This window comes from Erythrolamprus reginae, chromosome 8, assembly GCF_031021105.1.
Source record: "Erythrolamprus reginae isolate rEryReg1 chromosome 8, rEryReg1.hap1, whole genome shotgun sequence".
NCBI lineage: Eukaryota > Metazoa > Chordata > Lepidosauria > Squamata > Dipsadidae > Erythrolamprus > Erythrolamprus reginae.
In genome coordinates, this window is record NC_091957.1 from 7097588 (window position 1) to 7118419 (window position 20832).

The 20832-nt window shown below is 40.5% G+C and overlaps 1 protein-coding gene across 1 annotated transcript in view; it reads right to left on the reverse strand.

The window, feature by feature from the left end:
- AKNA (AT-hook transcription factor) overlaps positions 1-19827 on the reverse strand; it is a 47822-nt gene extending 27995 nt beyond the window's left edge. The window contains exons 1-7 of the mRNA XM_070758718.1: positions 19223-19827; positions 16245-17392; positions 12502-12576; positions 6547-6703; positions 5182-5336; positions 4020-4079; positions 3553-3677 (exon numbers count right to left, since the gene is read on the reverse strand). Coding sequence (XP_070614819.1) covers positions 3553-3677; positions 4020-4079; positions 5182-5336; positions 6547-6703; positions 12502-12576; positions 16245-17392; positions 19223-19526 — 2024 coding nt within the window. The 5' untranslated portion in view covers positions 19527-19827. The remainder of the gene's footprint in view (positions 1-3552; positions 3678-4019; positions 4080-5181; positions 5337-6546; positions 6704-12501; positions 12577-16244; positions 17393-19222) is intronic.
- Between the last annotated feature and the right edge of the window lie 1005 nt (positions 19828-20832).

Sequence of the window (20832 nt, forward strand, 5' to 3'; positions counted from 1 at the left end):
CTCTACTAAAAAAATAATTCCCTCAACACTGTCAGACTTTCTACTAAATCTGCACTTCTATTCTACTAGTTTTTCTCATCATTCCTATCACCCATTTCCTCCCACGTTGACTGTATGACTGTAACTTGTTGCTTATATCCTAAGATTTTTATTAATATTGCTTCTTCATTGCTTATTTGACCCCTATGACAATCATTAAGTGTCGTACCACATGATTCTTGACAAATGTATATTTTATTTTATGTACGCTGAGAGCATATGCACCAAGACAAATTGCTTGTGTGTCCAATCACACTTGGCCAATAAAATTCTATTCTATTCTATTCTATATTTACAGTATACAGCAATAAAGCGAAGCGCCTGTTTTTGCACTGCTGGGATTCCGAGGCTCCCCCTCCATGGGAAACACCACCTCCGGACTTCCGTGTTTTTGCGATGCTGCAGGGAAATCCCAGCAGCGCAAAAACAGGCGTTTCGCTGGCAACGGAAGTCCGGAGATGGGGTTTCCCAGCGAGGGGAGCCTCAGCGAAATCGCAGCATCACAAAAACACAGAAGTCCGGAGGTGGGTTTTCCCATGGAGGGGAACCTCAGGGGAATCCCAGCAGCACAAAAACGGGCACTTCGACTGGCAAAAGTGGTGAGTTTTGGGCTTGCACACATTAATCACTTTTCCATTGATTCCTATGAGAAACATTGTTTCGTCTTACAAACTTTTAGCCTTACAAACCTCGTCTTGGAACAAATTAAGCTCATAAGACAAGGTATCACTGTATTTACATATATTATTCATATTTACACAATTCTAATTTTTGTATGTTCTTTCACATGGTATCACATATTTTTAAATTTGTTTTCCATCCAATTAATGAAAACCTTTGAAAGGCTAGATAGATGTCCCACTTGAAAACCATCACGGATCCACTATTAGACACACACACACTGCAATTTGCATACCAAGCAAATAGATCGACAGATGATGCTGTTAATATGGCTCTACACTACATCCTACAACATCTTGAATCTCCAAAGACCTACGCTAGGCTCCTTTTTGATTGGTGATATGTGTCTACCATGTGTATGTATGTAGATACATGACTTGTATATAAACAACTGTTTGTAAGACAAACCTCTGTGTACTGTATTTTGCTCTTGAGTTGTCTCAAAATGATAGTCACACTGTGCATACTCTGACAAATTCATTGTTGGAATCTATCTATTATGCAACAACTACAGTAGTACAATGTCGTCTGGTGGGACCCAGGGGAAGAGCCTTCTCTGTGGCAGCTCCGACCCTCTAGAATCAAATCCCCCCAAAGATTAGGACTGCCCCCACCCTCCTTGCCTTTCGCAAACTCCTCCATCTGCCGTCAGGCATGGGGAAATTGATTCCCCTGGGCTGTTTCCACTTTATGTATGATATGCATGAGATGTAGGATTGTTTTTATGTTAAGGGTTTTAAACTGTTTTTTAAATATTGGATTTGTACTGTTTTGTGACCTGCTCTGAGTATTCGGAGAGGGGCGGTATACAAATCTAATAAATAATAATAATAATAATAATAATAATAATAATAATAATAATAATAATAATATAAATAATGATAATGATAATGATAATTATAATGATAATGATAATAATGATAATAATAATAATAATAATAATAATAATAATAATAATTTAGCCTGTAGATGGCAGTGTTGTCAAGACTGGATCTATGGTATATGTCAGTGATGGCGAACCTATGGTTTTGCCCTAGCTCAGCTCCAATGTGCATTGAATGCCAGCCAGCTGATTTTTGGCTTACGTAGAGGCTCTGGAAGGGCATTTTTGGCTTCCAGAGAGCCTCCGGAGGGATGGGGGAAGGTGTTTTTACCATCCACTGGCTCCAGGGAAGCCTTTGGAAATCTACTGGACCCACCAGAAGTTGGGAAACAGGCCATTTCCAGCCTCCAGAGAGCCGCCAGGGGGCAGAGGAAACTATTTTCACCCTCTACAGGCATTGAATTATGGGTGTGTGCAATTGTGCATGTGTGATAGCATGCATACTCTTTTGGCACCCGAGGGAAAAAAGGTTCGCCATCACTGGTATATGTCCTGTAGACTTCAGCTAGTTTAGTTTATTAGATTTGTATGCCGCCCCTCTCCGAAGACTTTCCTATTTTCTGTAACAGTTATGCAGTTGAGTGGTAAAGCACATGGTGATTGTACTCTTCGTTTGCTCTGTGTGCTGCTTTATATAAAACAGAATTACAAGAAGAATTACAGAATATACAAGAGGTATATCTACAGTGCTCAAAAGGTGAATGCAATCGGTTATCATGGGCAGATGTGAAAAACGAGGGAGGAGACAAGATATCCAAAATAAGATTTATGCCATCTCTAAGTGTTGCCACCAACTTGAAAATAAAGGCAAAGATTTCCCCTGTCCAGTCCTGTCTGACTTTAGGGCCTGGTGCTCATCTCTGTTTCCTTGCCGAGGAAATGCTCTGTCCTACACATTGGGAAGAAGAATCTGAACTCCAAATACGAACTGAATAATCAAATTATCACAGATAATCCCCACATGGTTAAAGACCTTGGTATACTAATAACAAAAGATTTAAGTGCCAAAGCCCACTGCAACAATATAGCCAAGAAGGCTTCAAGAGTTGTAAACCTAATCCTACGTAGCTTCTGCTCTGGCAATCTCACACTACTTACCAGAGCTTACAAAACTTTTGCCAGACCCATCCTCGAATACAGCTCATCTGTTTGGAACCCATATCGCATCTCAGACATTAACACCCTTGAAAATGTCCAAAGATACTTCACCAGAAGAGCCCTTCACTCCTCCACTCGAAATAGAATATCCTACAAGACTAGACTTTCAATCCTGGGCCTAGAAAGCTTAGAACTAAGACGCCTTAAACAAGATCTAAATATTGCCCACAAGATCATATGCTGCAATTTCCTGCCTGTCGGCGACTACTTCAGTTTCAGCCACAACAACACAAGAGCACACAACAGATTTAAACTTAATATTAACCGCTCCAAACTTGACTGTAAAAAATATGACTTCAGTAACAGAGTTGTAGAAGCGTGGAACTCATTACCGGACTCCATAGTGTCATCCCCAAACCCCCAACACTTTACCCTTAGATTATCTACGGTTGACCTATCCAGATTCCTAAGAGGTCAGTAAGGGGTGAGTACAAGTGCACTAGAGTGCCTTCTGTCCCCTGTCCTATTGCTCTCCTTTATCACCTATACCTTTCTTCTATTCCTATATCTCTTCTCCTATTCTTTCATTGATATGTTCTATTACTATATCATCTTTTCTATTCTTTCTTAGATATATTTTACTATGAGTATCTCCTCTATAACCTTCATCATGTATTTTACTCTGTGTATATAGATATATACCCACTAAAACCCTCATTGTGTATTGGAATGAATGAATGAATGAATGAATAAATAAATAAATAAATAAATAAAAATAAGTCCTCATTATCCGAAGATGCTTCCATGTATAATAATATCATGTGGATGATAGGCGGTGGGTATCTACGTACCGGTTAGGATCAAATTCTCCTAGGGTCTCCATAACTCCATTCCGATTCAACTGCTGGTGCTTATTTCGAGCCTGCAGATAAGCTTGTTCCAAAGCTTCCTGAGCATCCTTCAGCCTCGCAAAGCCCTACCGAGACAGGAAGATTGAAAGAGGAATAAGCCCACGGAAATCTCAACTTACAACGGTTCTTTCAGCGACTGTTCGAAGTTACGATGGCGCGTATGTGTGCAGCACTGAGTGTCAGAAAGGGAGCACTTCACACACACGTGCACATTTAGTCTGTGTGCACGCATTTGTCGGGGACACAACCAGGAAGAGGAGTCAGTGAAAAATTGAATTTTGATCCCATGAACGACACTCAATGGTTGAATAAGTCACTTTTTTCAGTGCACTTCAGTCACTAACTGAACGGCCGTATGCTGAGGACTACCTGGGGTCACTTAGCAAGAGGAGGAACCATTGTGTTACCTTCAGCTGGTCCGTGGCTTGCAGCCGATCGGTTTGAATCAAATCCTCCAAGAATTCCATCTAAAAATAATAATATGAGGAATGAATTAAACATATCGCATTCATCAGTCCCCTTTCTCTTTCTAAACCTACTTCCCATCCCTCTCTTCTCCTTCCCCTCTTCCCTACTTTCTCTTCTGCCTTCTCTCTCTTCTCTTTCCTCTCCTCCTCCTTTCTTTCTTCAAAGGGGTCCCGACCCCCTATTAAACAAAAGGCCAGAACGAGTGGGCACAATTACAATTGCAGCCCAGAATCCAGTTTGTTTAATCTACTTAATGGTGAAACACACACCAACACGCATGTAGAATGTCTTCAAATCAGAAAATGTGGTCACGAATCCCTCGTTCTTTTCCAGCTGCCAGTCAGAAAGGAGACACTGTGAGGTCCTTGCTGCTCTCCAAGATTGATTGTTTTCTTTCAGACGTTTCATTACCCAGCTAAGTAACCTCCTCAGTGCTTGAAGAAAGGAAAAGCAACACCCAACTCCTTTCTAGCACTGATGATGGTACCTAGTTGGGTAATGAAACGTCTGCATGAAAACCACTGAGTTCAGAGAACATCAAGGACCTTACAGTTTAACTCTGGGTTACAGATATTATCTTTTGGAATATTGGAAATTAAAATTTAAAAATAGCATTAATTAATTAATTAATTTATTTATTTTCTAATTTATTTTCTAATTTATTAATTAATTTATTTTCTAATTTATTATTTAATTTATTCTCTAATTTATTATTTAATTTATTCTCTAATTTATGTATTAATTTATTCTCTAATTTATGTATTAATTTATTCTCTAATTTATGTATTGAATTATTCTCTAATTTATGTATTGAATTATTCTCTAATTTATGTATTGAATTATTCTCTAATTTATGTATTGAATTATTCTCTAATTTATGTATTGAATTATTCTCTAATTTATGTATTAAACTATTCTCTAATTTATGTCTTAAATTATTCTCTAATTTATTGATTGATTTATTTTATAATGTATTGATTAATTTATTTTCTAATTTATGTATTTATTTTCTAACTTATTTTCTAATTTATTTATCAATTAATTAATTAATTTGTTTGTTAATTTGTTCATTAATTAATTTATTAATTTATTCATACTTGCCTGGGTCTGGAATTTGCTTGTTTGGGCAGCTAACAATCGTGTGAGATGTTCACCCAAGAACGGTGTTTTGCTGGAAATAGGACGATCTGTTTCGGAAGATGCGATGCCTGTGGAATTGCTCAAGGACGAGTGTTGAGCCTGCTGCTTGGGAAATCCTGTGACACACATACACAAAATTTACAAATCCTGCTTGAAGTTCAGCTCCATTCATGGAGTGTGATCTTTTATTTATTGGCAATAATAAAGGAATGCAGTGATCCCTGAACTGGGTGGCCTTCTTGCAGACTTTTCATGGCCCAAATAGGTAACGTCATCAGTGCCAGAAGGAAGTGGGCTTTGTGGAGGAGAGGAGAAAGGGGAAAAAAGAGGAGGAGGAAGAAGAGGAGGAATATAGGATCCTTGCTGCTCTCTGAGCTTCGTGGCTTTCTTGCAGATGTTTAATCACCCAACTAGGTAACACCATCAGTGTTAGAATGGAGTGGTTTTTCCTACCTGTTTATATACTACCATACTTTTTGGTGGTTACAGAGAGAATTGGCTTACTCCCGTGGGAACTTTTTCAGCTTGCCAGTGTAGTCTTCTGCCCTGTCTGTCTGTCTGTCTGTCTTATCTATCTATCTATCTATCTATCTATCTATCTATCTATCTATCTATCTATCTATCTATCTATCTATCTATCTATCATCTCTCTCTCTTTCTTTCTCTCTCTCTCTCTCTCTGATCTATCTATCTGTCTGCCTGTCTGCCTGTCTGCCTGCCTGCCTGCCTGTCTGTCTGTCTCTGATCTGTCTGTCTGTCTGTCTGTATATCTAACAGAATTTATACACCACCCAACTCTAGTGAACTCTGGGCAGCTAACAAAATTTAAAACAAGTATAAAAAGTAACAATATCAAAATAAGAATATAGAAATGAATAATAGCGCTTAAAATAACATGTATACACTCAGTCATTCGTGGTCCTAGGCCTGCCAGAAAAGCCAGGTCTTAATGGCTTTCTGGAAGGTTGGTAGGGTACGGATGGTGCGGATCTCCAGAGGCAGTTAGTTCCAAAGGGCCGGAGCCACCACAGAAAAGGCCCTTCCTTGCGGTCCTGCTAACCAACATTGTTTGGCAGACAGGGCCTGGAAAAGGTCATCTCTGTTGACCCTTATTGGGAAGCATGGGGTAGCAGGAGGTCCCATAAATAGACTGGTCCTAAGTCATGTAGGGATTTAAATTCCCAGTCAAACCCTACCCAAGTATGCCTGGCATGGAGGATTGGAAAACCAGCCAGTGAATTAATTCATCCAGTTTACACCCAGCAAATTGACATGGTTTCTTCCGAGATCGAGGAAGAACAAGATTGCAAATGTCTCCAAACTTACCTTCACCTTGACCACTCATGGATGCTTGGCTGGACCGCTTTGTAGTCTCGGCAGACCTGATTTGAGGGATGCTGAATGTTACCACTTTGGATGCCTCTGATATTCTCCCCATTTCAGCGGCTTGGCTGGGCTTCGGAGGGTCACTGTACAAGCGCACCTGAAATAGAGACCAAATATATATATATATGGGTATGGCTAGCTGATGAGGCCAAAATAAGGCCGAAATAGATCTATCCTAGTCTCCCTTAATTTTCAAATTCAGCAAAAAAAACATGTGACACATACAGATAGAATTGTCGGCTATCAATAAAATTAACTGCCTTGGAAATGGCCCTGGGTTGGGCCAAGAGGCCAATAAGGAGCTGTGATGTTTCTTCAATACACCAGGGTGATTCGACACAAAAATATGTAACCCTTCCCTGGTGCAGAGCTGAAGGGATTGGATACTGTAGCCTCGAGGATAATTCCCTGCCTTGCAAGGCAAAGGTTGCAGGTTCAAGTCCCAGTGGGTGTGGCTAGCTGATGAGGCCAAAATAAGGCCAAAATAGATCTATCCTAATCTCCCTTAATTTTCAAATTCAGCAAAAAAACATGTGACATATATGATTGGATACTGTAGCCTAGAGGTTAATTCTCTGCCTTACAAGGCAAAGGTTGCAGGTTCAAGTCCCAGTAAGTATGGCTAGCTGATGAGGCCAAAATAAGGCCAAAATAGGTCTATCCTAGTCTCCCTTAATTTTCAAATTCAGCAAAAAAACATGTGACATATATGATTGGATACTGTAGCCTAGAGGTTAATTCTCTGCCTTACAAGGCAAAAGTTGCAGGTTCAAGTCCCAGTGAGGGTATGGCTAGTTAATGAGGCCAAAATAAGGCCGAAATAGATCTATCCTAGTCTCCCTTAATTTTCAAATTCAGCAAAAAACATTTGAGAAGAAGAAAGAAAGAAACAATGCAAGGGCATCTCTTTGGTTTCGTCAAAGGAAGATAATATGGAACAGTTTAAAATCACTTAATCTCAAACAGTACAGCTCACCTGTATGGAACCCGTATTGCATATAAGACATTAATACAATTGAGGGTGTCCAGAAACTGCCTCTTAATTTTAGGTCTATTGCTTCCTCCCCTTCCTTAAATCTTTCCTCAATATTTGTTTTTCTTGTCCTCTCTTTTATCATAACTAAGTGCCCCTAGAATACATTTTGATTTATAATTTATCGTATTATCTTATACTCATGTTAATGATACATTTCAACTCTTCTCATTAATCATCAAGATTCACATGTTATTTCAAATCAATTAATTCTGTCAGACTCTGTCAATGAGTGCTCATATCCAATGACCGAAGTGCCAGAGCCCACTGTAACAACATTGCCAAAAAAGTATTAAGAGTTGTCAATTTAATCTTAAGTAGCTTCTTCTCTGGTAACATTGAACTGCTAACCAGAGCTTAGAAAACATTGGTCAGAGCAATTCTTGAATACAGCTCACCTATATGGAACCCACATTGCGTAGCAGGCATTAATACAATCGAGAGTGTCCAGAAATATTTTAGAAGAAGAGTCCTTCAGTCCTCCTTCCGCAACAAAATACAGTGATACCTCATCTTACAAACCCCTCATCATACAAACTTTTCGAGATACAAACCCGGGGTTTAAGATTTTTTTGCCTCTTCTTCCAAACTATTTTCGCCTTCCAAACCCAAGCCGCCACCACTGGGATGCCCCACCTCCGGACTTCTGTTGCCAGCGAAGTGCCCGTTTTTGTGCTGCTGGGATTTTCCTGAGGCTCCCCTCCATGGGAAACACCACCTCCAGACTTCCGTGTTTTTGCGATGCTGCAGGAGAATCCCAGCAGCGCAAAAACGGGCGCTTCGTTGACAACGGAACTCCGGAGGTGGGGTTTCCCAGCGAGGGAAGCCTCAGCGAAATCGCAGCATCACAAAAACACGGAAGTCTGGAGGTGGGGTTTCCCATGGAGGGGAGCCTCAGGGGAATCCCAGCAGCGCAAAAACGGGTGCTTCGACTGGCATTAATCGCTTTTCCATTGATTCCTATGGGAAACATTGTTTCGTCTTACAAACTTTTCACCTTACAAACCTCGTCCCGGAACCAATTAAGTTCGTAAGACGAGGTATCACTGGTACCTTCCTCCACCAGACTTGAAATACTGCAATTAGACAATTTACAACTACGTCGCCTTTGAACTGATCTAACCATAGTTCACAAAATCATATACCAAAATGTCCTTCCTGTTAATGACTACTTTGAACTGCAACAACACACGAGCACGAAATAGATTCAAACTCAATGTAAACCGCTGCAAACTCAACTGCAGAAAATACGACTTCAGCAACAAAATGATCAACAGCAGGAATGCACTAGACTTCAAACTGGAAGCCTAGATTTTAGAAACGGCTGCCACCTTTACCTGTTTTCTCTGGTCCCCCACTGTCATCGTCCTCCGAATCGCATGAGTGGAGGTGAATTCTACCTTTTCTCCCCCCTGCTTATGTTCTAGGCAGCTAGAATTGGATTTCTGAATGACCTACATCTTCAGTAGGTGAAGCCAGGCAGCCCTCCTTCAAACCCCCTGAGATGTCTCCATAAACTAAGTATTGTGACTGCAGGGGAGTGTCATGGTGGGCGTGACCTTTGCCCCCAACAAACAACCCCAGTGGAGGGGGGTTTTCTCAGCCAAGGATGGGGAAAGAGAACAAGAATTTTGTCAATACTTTGTAAAATATTCTACCAGAGATCAAATTTTGAGTAATTATTTAATCAAATATTGTACTACGGTTAGTATTATACCTATTAGATATAATATTCAAGTATTCTATTAGAATATTTAATCAAATATTATACTACTGCTATTATGCTATTGTATACAATATAGAGAATTGTTAGATAAATTATGATATAAGTAAAGATTTAGTAAAAACCTGGTGCACCAGTTGCGACCCCATTTGGACTGGGAGTCACTGCTCACAGTCACTCATGCCCTCATCACCTCAAGGGTTCGACTACTGTAACGCTCTCTACATGGGGCTACCTTTGAAAAGTGTTCGGAAACTTCAGATCGTGCAGAATGCAGCTGCGAGAGCAGTCATGGGCTTTCCCAAATATGCCCATGTTACACCAACACTCCGCAGTCTGCATTGGCTGCCGATCAGTTTCCGGTCACAATTCAAAGTGTTGGTTATGACCAGAATATCTCCGAGACCGCCTGCTGCCGCACGAATCCCAGCGACCGATTAGGTCCCACAGAGTGGGCCTTCTCCGGGTCCCGTCAACTAAACAATGTCGGTTGGCGGGCCCCAGGGGAAGAGCCTTCTCTGTGGTGGCCCCGACCCTCTGGAACCAACTCCCCCCGGAGATTAGAACTGCCCCTACTCTCCTTGCCTTTCGTAAACTCCTTAAAACCCACCTTTGTCGTCAGACATGGGGGAACTGAGACATCTCCCCCGGGCATATACAATTTATGAATGGTATGTGTGTATGTATGTGTGCTTAGAAAATGGGGTTTTTAAAATGTTTTTAGTAGAAATTTAGATTTGCTGAAATTGTTTTCTGTTATTCTGTTGTGAGCCGCCCTGGGCCTATACAATTTATATATGCTTGTGTGTATGTCTGTTTAATAATGGGGTTTTAAAAATATTTTAAATTGTAAATTTATTAGATTTGTTATAAACTGTTTTTTATTGTGTTGTGAGTCGCCCCGAGTCTACGGAGAGGGGCGGCATACAAATCTAATAAACATAAACATTAACATGCTATTGTATACGATATAGAGAATTGCTAGATAAATTATGATACAAGTAAAGGTTTAGTAAAAAGATATGATATCTCTGGGACCGCCTTCTGCCGCACGAATCCCAGTGACCAGTTAGGTCCCACAGAGTTGGCCTTCTCCGGGTCCCGTCTTTCTGAATCCCCCTTTTCTTTCCCCAAACTTCCCCTTTCTACTATACCTTTCCTATCTTCTTGCTTTCGTCCTTCTCTCTTCTATTTCTGTCATAATACAACATATTTTTTACTTTAAAAAAAATCTTTATTAAACGTATACGTTAAAAATGAATCAGAGATAAATATAAATATAATACATGAGATATCAATCATATACAACATATATGATTGATATCTCATGTATTATATTTATATTTATCTCTGATTCATTTTTAACGTATACATTTAATAAAGATTTTTTTTAAGTAAAAAAAAACTCTTGAAAGGCAATTTATGTCGCCAAGTGAGAAATTTCCCATCTGCTCAAAGTCTCGTTATCTTTTTTTGGAACGGTGTGACCAAAATATGTTCCAGGTGTGGTTTTACTAGGCAGTGGTTTTACTAGAAGCAGTACCGATACTTGATTCTGTGCCTCTGTGGGGGCAAAAATCTATCACAATTTGGAGACACAGGAAGTCGACAAGCACTTGCAAGTGCGCTATTTGGGCATGTTCTCAATTCCACCCCTCCTCTTTACACTTCCTGTTCAAGGAGAAACGGGTTGAGTCATCTTAATAAAAGAAACACTCGCGTTTCCTTCTCCCCCTCGAAAAAAAATAGAATTCTCTTTTCTTCTTTTCTCAACAACCCTCAAGATATTCATCGCAGAATTGTAGAGCTTGAAGACAGCCTAAAAAACTAACCAGATCTGATTGTATTTGCAGATCCTCAGAGGGTTTTGAACCAGCGGTGGGTTCCTACCGATACGGCACAGTGCGCCGCTCTGGCAGCAGCCCACTCATTGTGCAATTCTGGTGCAACAGCTCCGGTCTGTCTTTGCTGGTTGGTGCACAGCATCATCTTTGTTTTTATAATTTTCTGTGATTTTTCACTCTCTGAACATGCGCAGAAGGAAAATTGTCCCTCTGAGCATGCGCAGCAGCAAAATCACACTGGGGATCCACACACAAAACATTGCAATGTGCCCACAGCACACCAGTAGGAAAAGGTAAGGAACAGAGAGCATAGCTGCAGCAGTGCTTCGAAATGGCATCTGTAAGCAATGTACGTTACAAGCAGCGTGTCGTCATTGAATTTCTCACTACAGAGAAAGAAACTGTTGGGAACATTCACAAACGTTTGTGTGCAGTTTATGGAGAATCTACAGTCGACAGAAGTACGGTTAGTCGCTGGGCACAGAGGGTGAGGTTATTACAGTGCAGAAATGGCTTTGTGACCAGAACAAGGAGTGGTATCACAGGGCATACACGCCCTTGTGTCTCCCTGGAGGAAAGCCATAGAACGGGATGGAGATTACATGGAAAAATAGGGAACGTAGAAGAAACATCATTCTTTCTTCTGTGTATGTTTCATTGTGTTCAATAAATAATTGCTGGAGAAAAACCTATGGTGCATTACTCCACTTTGGAGAGGGGAGGCATACAAATCTAATAAATTATTATATCATTATCATTATCATTATGGGTGACCCTCCTATGTTCATAAGGTGCTCCATTAGGAGAATTTGGCACCCCAAAAGTATTTCCCGCAAGATCATATGTTGTAATGTCCTGCCTGTCAAAGACTACTTCAGCTTCAACCACAACAACACAAGAGCACACAACAGATTCAAGCTTAACATTAACCGCTCCAAACTTGACTGTAAAAAATATGACTTTAGTAATCGGGTTGTTGAAGCGTGGAACTCCTTACCAGACTCCGTAGTATCATCCCCTAACCCCCAACATTTTACCTTTAGAATATCCATGGTTGACCTCTCCAGATTCCTAAGAGATCAGTAAGGGGCGTACATAAGTGCACTAGAATGGCTTTCGTCCCCTGTCCTATAGTCTCTCCTATATCTCATATTTCTTCTCTACTATATCCTCTATAACCTTCATTGTGTATTATTGTGTATTGGACAAAATAAAATAAATAAATAAAAATAAATAAAAAGCCCCAGGAGCAAAAGACCTTGGATAAATAACAATAGTTGGATATCATCTGGTACCTTGGCACTCAGACGCAACCGGTCAATGGTATTCTCAGCTTCAGCGTACTTGGTTAGAAGTTTGTGGTAGTCTTCCTAAAAAAAAAAAAAAACAATTGATGAAGAGAACACACAGTATTTCATTTACACACCTCTTCTGGGATAGGAAGTGCTTTGAGGGTATGATCTGTATATGGCACAGGGCAATGGTCATAAGTGTGAGTCAGTGACCAAATGTCTGAATTTTGATCACATGGTCATGGGTGTGCTGCAGAAGTCCTAAGTGTAAAAAATGATGCTAAGTCTCTTTCATTTTTAGTGCCATTGTTACATTGAAGGGCACACTGAGAGCAAATGCACCAAAGACAAATTCCATGTGTGTCTAATCATACTTGGCCAGTAAATTTTTTAATTTTATTTTATTTTAGTCTAGCCTAATCTTTCATTCCACATTCTGTTCTATTCTGTTTTGTTTTGTTCTGTTCTATCCTACTCTACCCTACCCTATCATTTCTTTTATATCCCCTATTCTATTTTACTCTACTCTACTCTATTCCTTATTCTATCCCATATTCTGTCCATTATTCTATTCTATTCCATTCTATTCCATTCCATTCTATTCCTTATTCTACTCCTTATTCTATCCCTTGTTCTGTCCCCTATTCTATTCTATTGTAGTCTAGTCTCGTCTAGTCCCTAACCATCCCATCCCATCCCATCCTTTCTATTATATCCCCTATTCTATTCTATTCTATCCCATCCTTGTTCTGTCTGGGTTCCCCCAGACGTCAACACCAACTAAAAAGAGTAGCCAGACACGCTGGTAAAAAGCAAAGTCATTTTATATCTTTGAAAACAAACACAGATAACAAAAACTGTTCTTACAAACTGGAATGCTATGAAGCTTCACAGAAAAGTCACGATGGCCAGAAAATACAACAGGCTTCTTGCTGGCACACACACCACTGTAGATAATAAAACCCACGCCTCTCCCAAGTTTTCAGCCTTCGAGGCCACAAGCCAGAATCAGAGATGCCAAGGATCGAAGCAAGGTCACAGGACTCCCAAAAGATAACTCTCCACAATACAGGAAGGGCGGGCCTGCCTTTTCAACCTTTCTGAAGAGAACCACACCCAAACCCAGCTGTTGCCTATTAGGGATGGAAGTACCTGGCTAATTGTCCCCTTCTTTGTGCTGCCCTTCTCTGCCTCATATCTATGATGGCTTGTGCGTTCTCATCTAATGACTCCAGGCTACTCGCTGTGGAGAGCTCCCCCCCGGGGGTCTCAGGCTGTTCTCCCTCCTCCTCGTCCTGACATTCCTCTTCCCCATCTGCCTGGTCCTCCTCCTCCTCCTGTTCCTCGTTCTCCCCCTCTGAGCATGGAGCCGGCAGAGTTCCAGCCGTTCCCTGAGGAACCTCAGACTGAATCACAACAATCCTATCCTATCCTATCCTATCCTATTCTAGTCGTCTTCCATTCCACTTTCCATTTTCTTTTCTATTTTCCTTTCTTCCTGTCCCAAAACCCAAGGATAGAATTGTTACAAATGATGCTTTAACCTTGAATAATGCACGCACAAAGTGTGCATGTGTGTGTGCAGGAAACACACACACACACACAGAGGAAATGTGCATAATGGGTGCAGGTTATGACCTCTCCCAGCTTAGACTGGTGCAGACATACGGAGGGTGCATTAAACAGTTTGCTTTTGGCTAGTGGCCTAGATTTTCCTATGGATGGCTTCCGAGACAGAGGGATGTACTCACATGAATGAGCAAACCTCCAGACCAGCGAGAGTAATAACCGTAATAAAATACATTTCTGCAAATTGAAAACCCCTTCTCGCTAGGCAGAAACAGTTTCTCTCTCTCTCTAATGTTTCTTTGCTAAGTGGGAGACATTATTCCCCTGGAGGAATACAGACCGTCCCTGAGTTACAACAGTTGTGTTTTAGTGGCCATTCAAAGTTGTAAATGCCGCCGAAGAAAGGGACTCAGAGCCATGTTTTGTCTTACAACCTCTGTGGCATCCCAGCCCCCCCCCACTGGGATCAAAATTCAGACGTCAGGCCCCCAACTTGTATTTATGACCATCACAGTGTGTCACACAATCCTCTTTTCCGACCTCCCAATTAGCCAAGCCCTGTATAGGTTTTTTATGTTTTTCTCCAATTCAAAAAACATACATACGGTAGATAACAACACGCATATCATCAATCCCCAACAATATGTTTATGAAATCTCTTATATAGAAGATTAATAAAATATCCTAAATCATATTTGAATTCATCACTAATTACTCCATCTATCTAAAAAAGGAAAAAGAACCAACAAAGAAGAATTATATATATATATAATTGGTAGCATACGAAGATAAAACAATGTTTATATACATGATACTAGTAAGAGAATTATTTATGTATGTATGTATGTATGTATGTATGTATGTATGTATGTATGTATATGCAGTAAGGGTATGGCTAGCTGATGAGGCCAGAACAAGGCCGAAATAGTACTATCCTAGTCTCCCTTAATTTTAAATATTCAGCAAAAACATGTGAAATTAATTAATTAATTAATTAATTAATTAATTAATTTATTTATTTACTGTACTTACTTACTTACTTACTTATTTACTTATTTATTTATTCGATTTTATGCCGCCCATTTCTTTAGACTCAGGGCGGCTTACAACATGTTAGCAATAGCACTTTTTAACAGAGCCAGCCTACCTACCTACCTACCTATCTATCAAGATATAGATATAAACACATCTAGGATGTGTTCTTTGAATGTTCCTTTTGAGCAGTGTATTATATATATATATTTTAAAAATTCAGCAAAAACATGTGATATATATATATATATATATATATATATATATATATATATATATATATAACATTGATATATGTGATATATATCTGATATATGTTATATAACATTTTGCTGAATTTTTAAAATTAAGGGAGACTAGGATAGCACTATTTCGGCCTTGTTATGGCCTCATCAGCTAGCCATACCCTCACTGGGATTTGATCTCGTTGCCTTTGCCTTGTAAGGCAGAGAATTAACCTCTAGACCACAGGATCTGATCTCTTCAGCTTTGTACCAGGCAGGGGCTATATGCTTTGTCCATCGGATCACCCTGGTATATTGAAGGAGCATCACAGTTCAGAATATAGTGTGTCGGCTGTGCTGAAACTTCCTGGTGAATCAGTGGGATAACACCTGGGGTCATTGATGTAATCGATATACGCTGATTAGATGATGTTTGTGGATTGGGGGTGATATCCTGAGTAGTTGGAGCTTACAGGCTACTTAGCTGTTTTGTAATGTGTGTCTGAGATGTAGCAAGACAGGGCCATTTCCAAGGCAGTTAATTATTTTTTTTATAGCCAACACACTATGTTCTGTATATGTAACATAGTTTTGCTGAATTTGAAAATGAAAGGAGACTAGTATAAATCTATTTCAGCCTTGTTGTGGCCTCATCAGCTAGCCATACCCTCACTGGGATTTGATCCTGCAGCCTCTGGGTCGTAGGATCTCATCCTTTCACCTTTGTACCAGGGAAGTGTTACATGTTTTTTTCTGTCAAATCACCCTGGCATAACCAAATATGGGAGAAGCTTAATGCTTCCTTTTGCCTGATGAAGTTTCTCACTTAGCCACATCAATATGGGGTTCAGTTTTGGTCATAAACCGAAGACTGACTGAGATCAGGAAGAGCATTTTTGGAAAGCGTCCAGTAGACATTACCTGAAGCTGATGCACCAGCTCTGTAGCCTGTCTGGGGGACTTCAGTTCCTCAGGAATAACAGAGATGGTAGGGGTGGGTTGCTTTGGGGGAGTTCCTTCTCCACTGCTCAACAACACCTCTCGGACAATCTCGGCAGGAGACTTGAAGATAACCGGCTTCTTAAGCTCCTTCCCACTGGCCAGGGAAGACTTTCCTTGGGGCGGTCGGTAGCTTTGAGAATCCTTGGGGAACTTGACCCGCGGTTCCACTTTGGACAGATCCGGCAATGGGTAGTTGAGTTTCCCTCGGCCGTATTGTGTGACGTCTCTCGTCCCAGAGGTGGTTTGAGTCTCTTGGTTTGGTTCATGCAAAGCAGGATGTCCAGCTTTTTTCCATCTGGTAATTTGTTGAGGGCTCAGAGATCTGGACTGCCTCGTACCTTTCGACAATAGCCCGCGGCGTAGATCTACTTTCGGCTCACATGTTCGTTTCTCCAGTTGTCTACCAACTCGTTTGAAGGTGTGGGACAACTGTGTTGCCTCGCTCGAATCCAGAAGTCTTTCCTCGGTGTTGTGGAAAGCAAGCTGCTGGGTGGTTTGCGCGATCTCCGCTGGAGGTTCTTCCTCAAGAGGTTGTTCCAAGTTCCCCATCCAAGATAACTCTGGACAAGTCTCGGCATCGATGCCGGGACAGTTCTGAAGATCTTCCAGAGACTGGAAATCCAAGAGTCGCTGGTTGTATGCCAAGGAACCCGCTAAAGAACTGGGTCCGTGACTTTCTGGGTTTCTTCCTGACTCCAAGGAGAACTTTTGGTCTTCATCCAGACCATCCTCACTCAGAATTTGAGGTTCAATTTCCAGTTGGGTGCACATTGGAGGAGGACCACAGGGAGAAGGGTTGAGATTAGAGCCCTCAGAGAGTTCGTCATCCACATTATCAGAGGCAAAGCTGCATTTGTACAATTCAAGAGGGTCCTGAAGGATCTCGGGACTGGGACTGAAGTCTGAACCATACTGGCCTTCAAAAGAAAGCTCAGGATGAACGTCCTCCTGGCTGCCAAAGTCCCATGTCCCTCTTGTCTTCTCAAGTTCAGTGCTGTCTTCTTCATGCCTCCTATCTAGTTGCAAGTAAGACCTCAGGTCAAAATCCTTGGGACTTCCTTTCTCCTCTAAACATGGGAAGGAAGGACATAAAATCAGAAGATCTATCTCACCTTGTCCTAATTATCAACCCAGTCCCCTCCAACCCATCTTTTTTCTTATAGTTCAGGGTGGCTGTCCAATCAGTTGGGTTGGCAATATATAAACCAACAATGTATGTCTGTAGGTCTAACTGTGTTAAGGTATGTAGCTTTAACTGTATGCTATTTCTGATTGGTTGTGTTGCTAGAGATCATAGAGCTCTCTTTCTGACATACTTTCGTTGACATTCTGTTCTCTATTGTATCTAAGCTGTGTTTATACCTTGATATCTTTGTTTACTGTGAATGACAAAGGCAATTGGTAAAAGCAACGTAACCTATATGAAGAATCAAATTAAGATTTCCATATTTGGCTTTCGATTTCTCCCATCTGATCTATCCTCAACAATACCCAAGGCAGTGGAAAGAGTCTTCTCTTTCATCCTTCCTTGAAGCTTTGAGGACCTCAAGATCAAATATAGCATTAGTATTTAGACTTATATACTGCTTCATAGTGCTTTTATAGCCCTCTCTAAGCAGTTTACAGAGTCAGCCTATTGCCCCCATACAATCTGGGTTCTCATTTGACCCACCTCGGAAGGCTGGAAGGCTGAGTCAACCTTGAGCCGGTGGTGAGATTTGAACTGCTGAACTACAGCTAGCAGATAGCTGAAGTAGCCTGCAGTGCTGCACTCTAACCACAGTGCTCCCTGGCTCCAAGTGAAAAGGCTTTGATATTGGATATTCTTTGGACTGTTATTCTGACTATTATGTGTAAGACCTGGACTGTTTATTGGACTGTGCTATTTCTTAAAGTAAACTTTAACTCAAGTTAGAGCATCTCCTCCCACTTATGATTATATGACTTGTTGCTTGTATCCTTAAGATTTCTATTAAAATTGATTGTTTCCTCATTGCTTATTTGATCCCTATGGCAATCATTAAGTGTTGTACTCATGATTCTTGACAAATGAACCTTTTCTTTTATGTACACTGAGAGCATCTGCACCAAAGACAAATTCATAGAAACATAGAAACATAGAAGTCTGACGGCAGAAAAAGACCTCATGGTCCATCTAGTCTGCCCTTATAATATTTTCTGTATTTTATCTTAGGATGGATATATGTTTATCCCAGGCATGTTTAAATTCAGTTACTGTGGATTTATCTACCATGTCTGCTGGAAGTTTGTTCCAAGGATCTACTACTCTTTCAGTAAAATAATATTTTCTCATGTTGCTTTTGATCTTTCCCCCAACTAACTTCAGATTGTGTCCCCTTGTTCTTGTGTTCACTTTCCTATTAAAAACACTTCCCTTCCTGGACCTTATTTAATCCTTTAATATATTTAAATGTTTCGATCATGTCCCCCCTTTTCCTTCTGTCCTCCAGACTATGCAGATTGAGTTCATGAAGTCTTTCCTGATACGTTTTATGCTTAAGACCTTCCACCATTCTTGTAGCCTGTCTTTGGACCCGTTCAATTTTGTCAATATCTTTTTGTAGGTGAGGTCTCCAGAACTGAACACAGTATTCCAAATGTGGTCTCACCAGTGCTCTATATAAGGGGATCACAATCTCCCTCTTCCTGCTTGTTATACCTCTAGCTATGCAGCCAAGCATCCTACTTGCTTTCCCTACCGCCTGACTGCACTGTTCACCCATTCCTTGTGTGTCCAATCACGCTTGGCCAATCAAGAATTCTATTCTATCATCAGTTACCTTCCCTGAATGTGCAAAAACTCTACTCTGATTCAAATACTACTCCAAATGGCCTTCTCTGAGATGTGGGTCCCTAATGTCCTGTGTTTTACTCACCAGGCAGGGGGTTTGCAGCATTGACGTCCACTGTACCTTCAAGCTCTTGAAGTTCACCAAGTTCAAAACCTTCTTCGCCTTCTTCCAAAAAGTCTTGGTAGTCCTTCAGTTCCCTAAAAAGTTCTTCTTCATCTTCGAGGATTTCTTGGGAAGAAGACAAGGTCCAGCAGTCCAAATTCCCAACAAGGCTGTTTTCACCCAACTGGAAGTCGCCATCTCTTCTCCGCTCGAGCACAGTACTTTCTTCTGACTCTTGTACCTGGTAGGGTTGTTCTCCAAAGCCATGGCTTCCTCTACTGGCCATTCCTGCCTTCCCAATAAGGGAAGCTAATGCTTTGGACGGTGATGGAACAATTCCCTCGATGCAAAGAAAGAAAGAGAAGCCCGATCCTTCATTTGGGCCTTTTCCTCCAGAGTTTCTGCCAAGAAAGGAGGGTCACATGGAGGCATCATTCATGGCTTCCATCCAAAAGACGGCAGAGGAATAAATAACAACGCAGAAAGATGGGGTTTAGATGAGGTCCGAAGCGGCATGGTTCATCCATAGGATGCCAGCAAGAAAGAGGGATGCTTCTGAAGGTCTCATTTGAAGTGGAGAACTTGCAATTCCTAGTGTACCTTTAATGATCCTCTGCAGGCTCTTTCCATCTGGAAATTCTCACCTGGGGAGAGAGAGAAAGAGAGGAAGGGAGAAAGAGAGAGAGAAAAAGAGAGGGGGGAGGGAGGGGGGAGAGAGAGAAAGAGAGAGAGAGAGAAAAAAAATGAGAAAGAGAAGAAAGGAAAAAGAGATGTTACTTTCACCAGGTCCACCCTTCATTTTTTCCCCATTTTTTAAAAATTTTCCTCTACATCACATACAAGTTAATATGTGTATACCTTAAAATATTAAAAATATAACATGCATAGTTACACATTTGTATCAATGGTTCAAACAGTGGCTCTTCCAAAAATGCTTATTTTTACATTCATTTACTTATCAGAAAAACTCTTTTTTCTAGGTATAAGTCGCTGAAAAAGAAAAGCTACTTCCAAAAAGAGAATTAATTTTGTCTTCTGGGTTCTCCATCAATTGAATTGAGATTTCAACTCCAATTTTTAACCGCCGTTGGCTTAACTTTCCAAAATAATAATTATTTCTTATGCCTCTTAATTTTATTGCTACCTCCCCTTCCTTAAAGACAAATTCCTTGTGTGTCCAATCACACTTGGCCAATAAAGAATTCTATTCTATTAATCTCTTTCCTCAACATTTGCTTTTTTGTCCTCTCTTTTATCATAACTAAGTGCCTCTAGAATACATTTTGACTTATCGTATTATCTTACGTTAATTATACATTTCAACTCTTCTTACTAATCATCAAGTTTCATATGTTATTTCAAATCAATTAATTGTTCAGACTTCCGCATAAGAAATTTCAATTTTTTTTCATTTAAAGAGATCTCGTATATAAGGGTGTTCTGTCGAGCTCTCTGGTAGAATCGTCCCAAAAATGCACAGATACAATTACGGACACACACACGTTTGAAAATTCAAAACAATGTTCTTTATACCGAAAATGCAAATAAACAGCACTCTTTTTGTATAGCAAAGAGCACTTGTCTCCAAACAA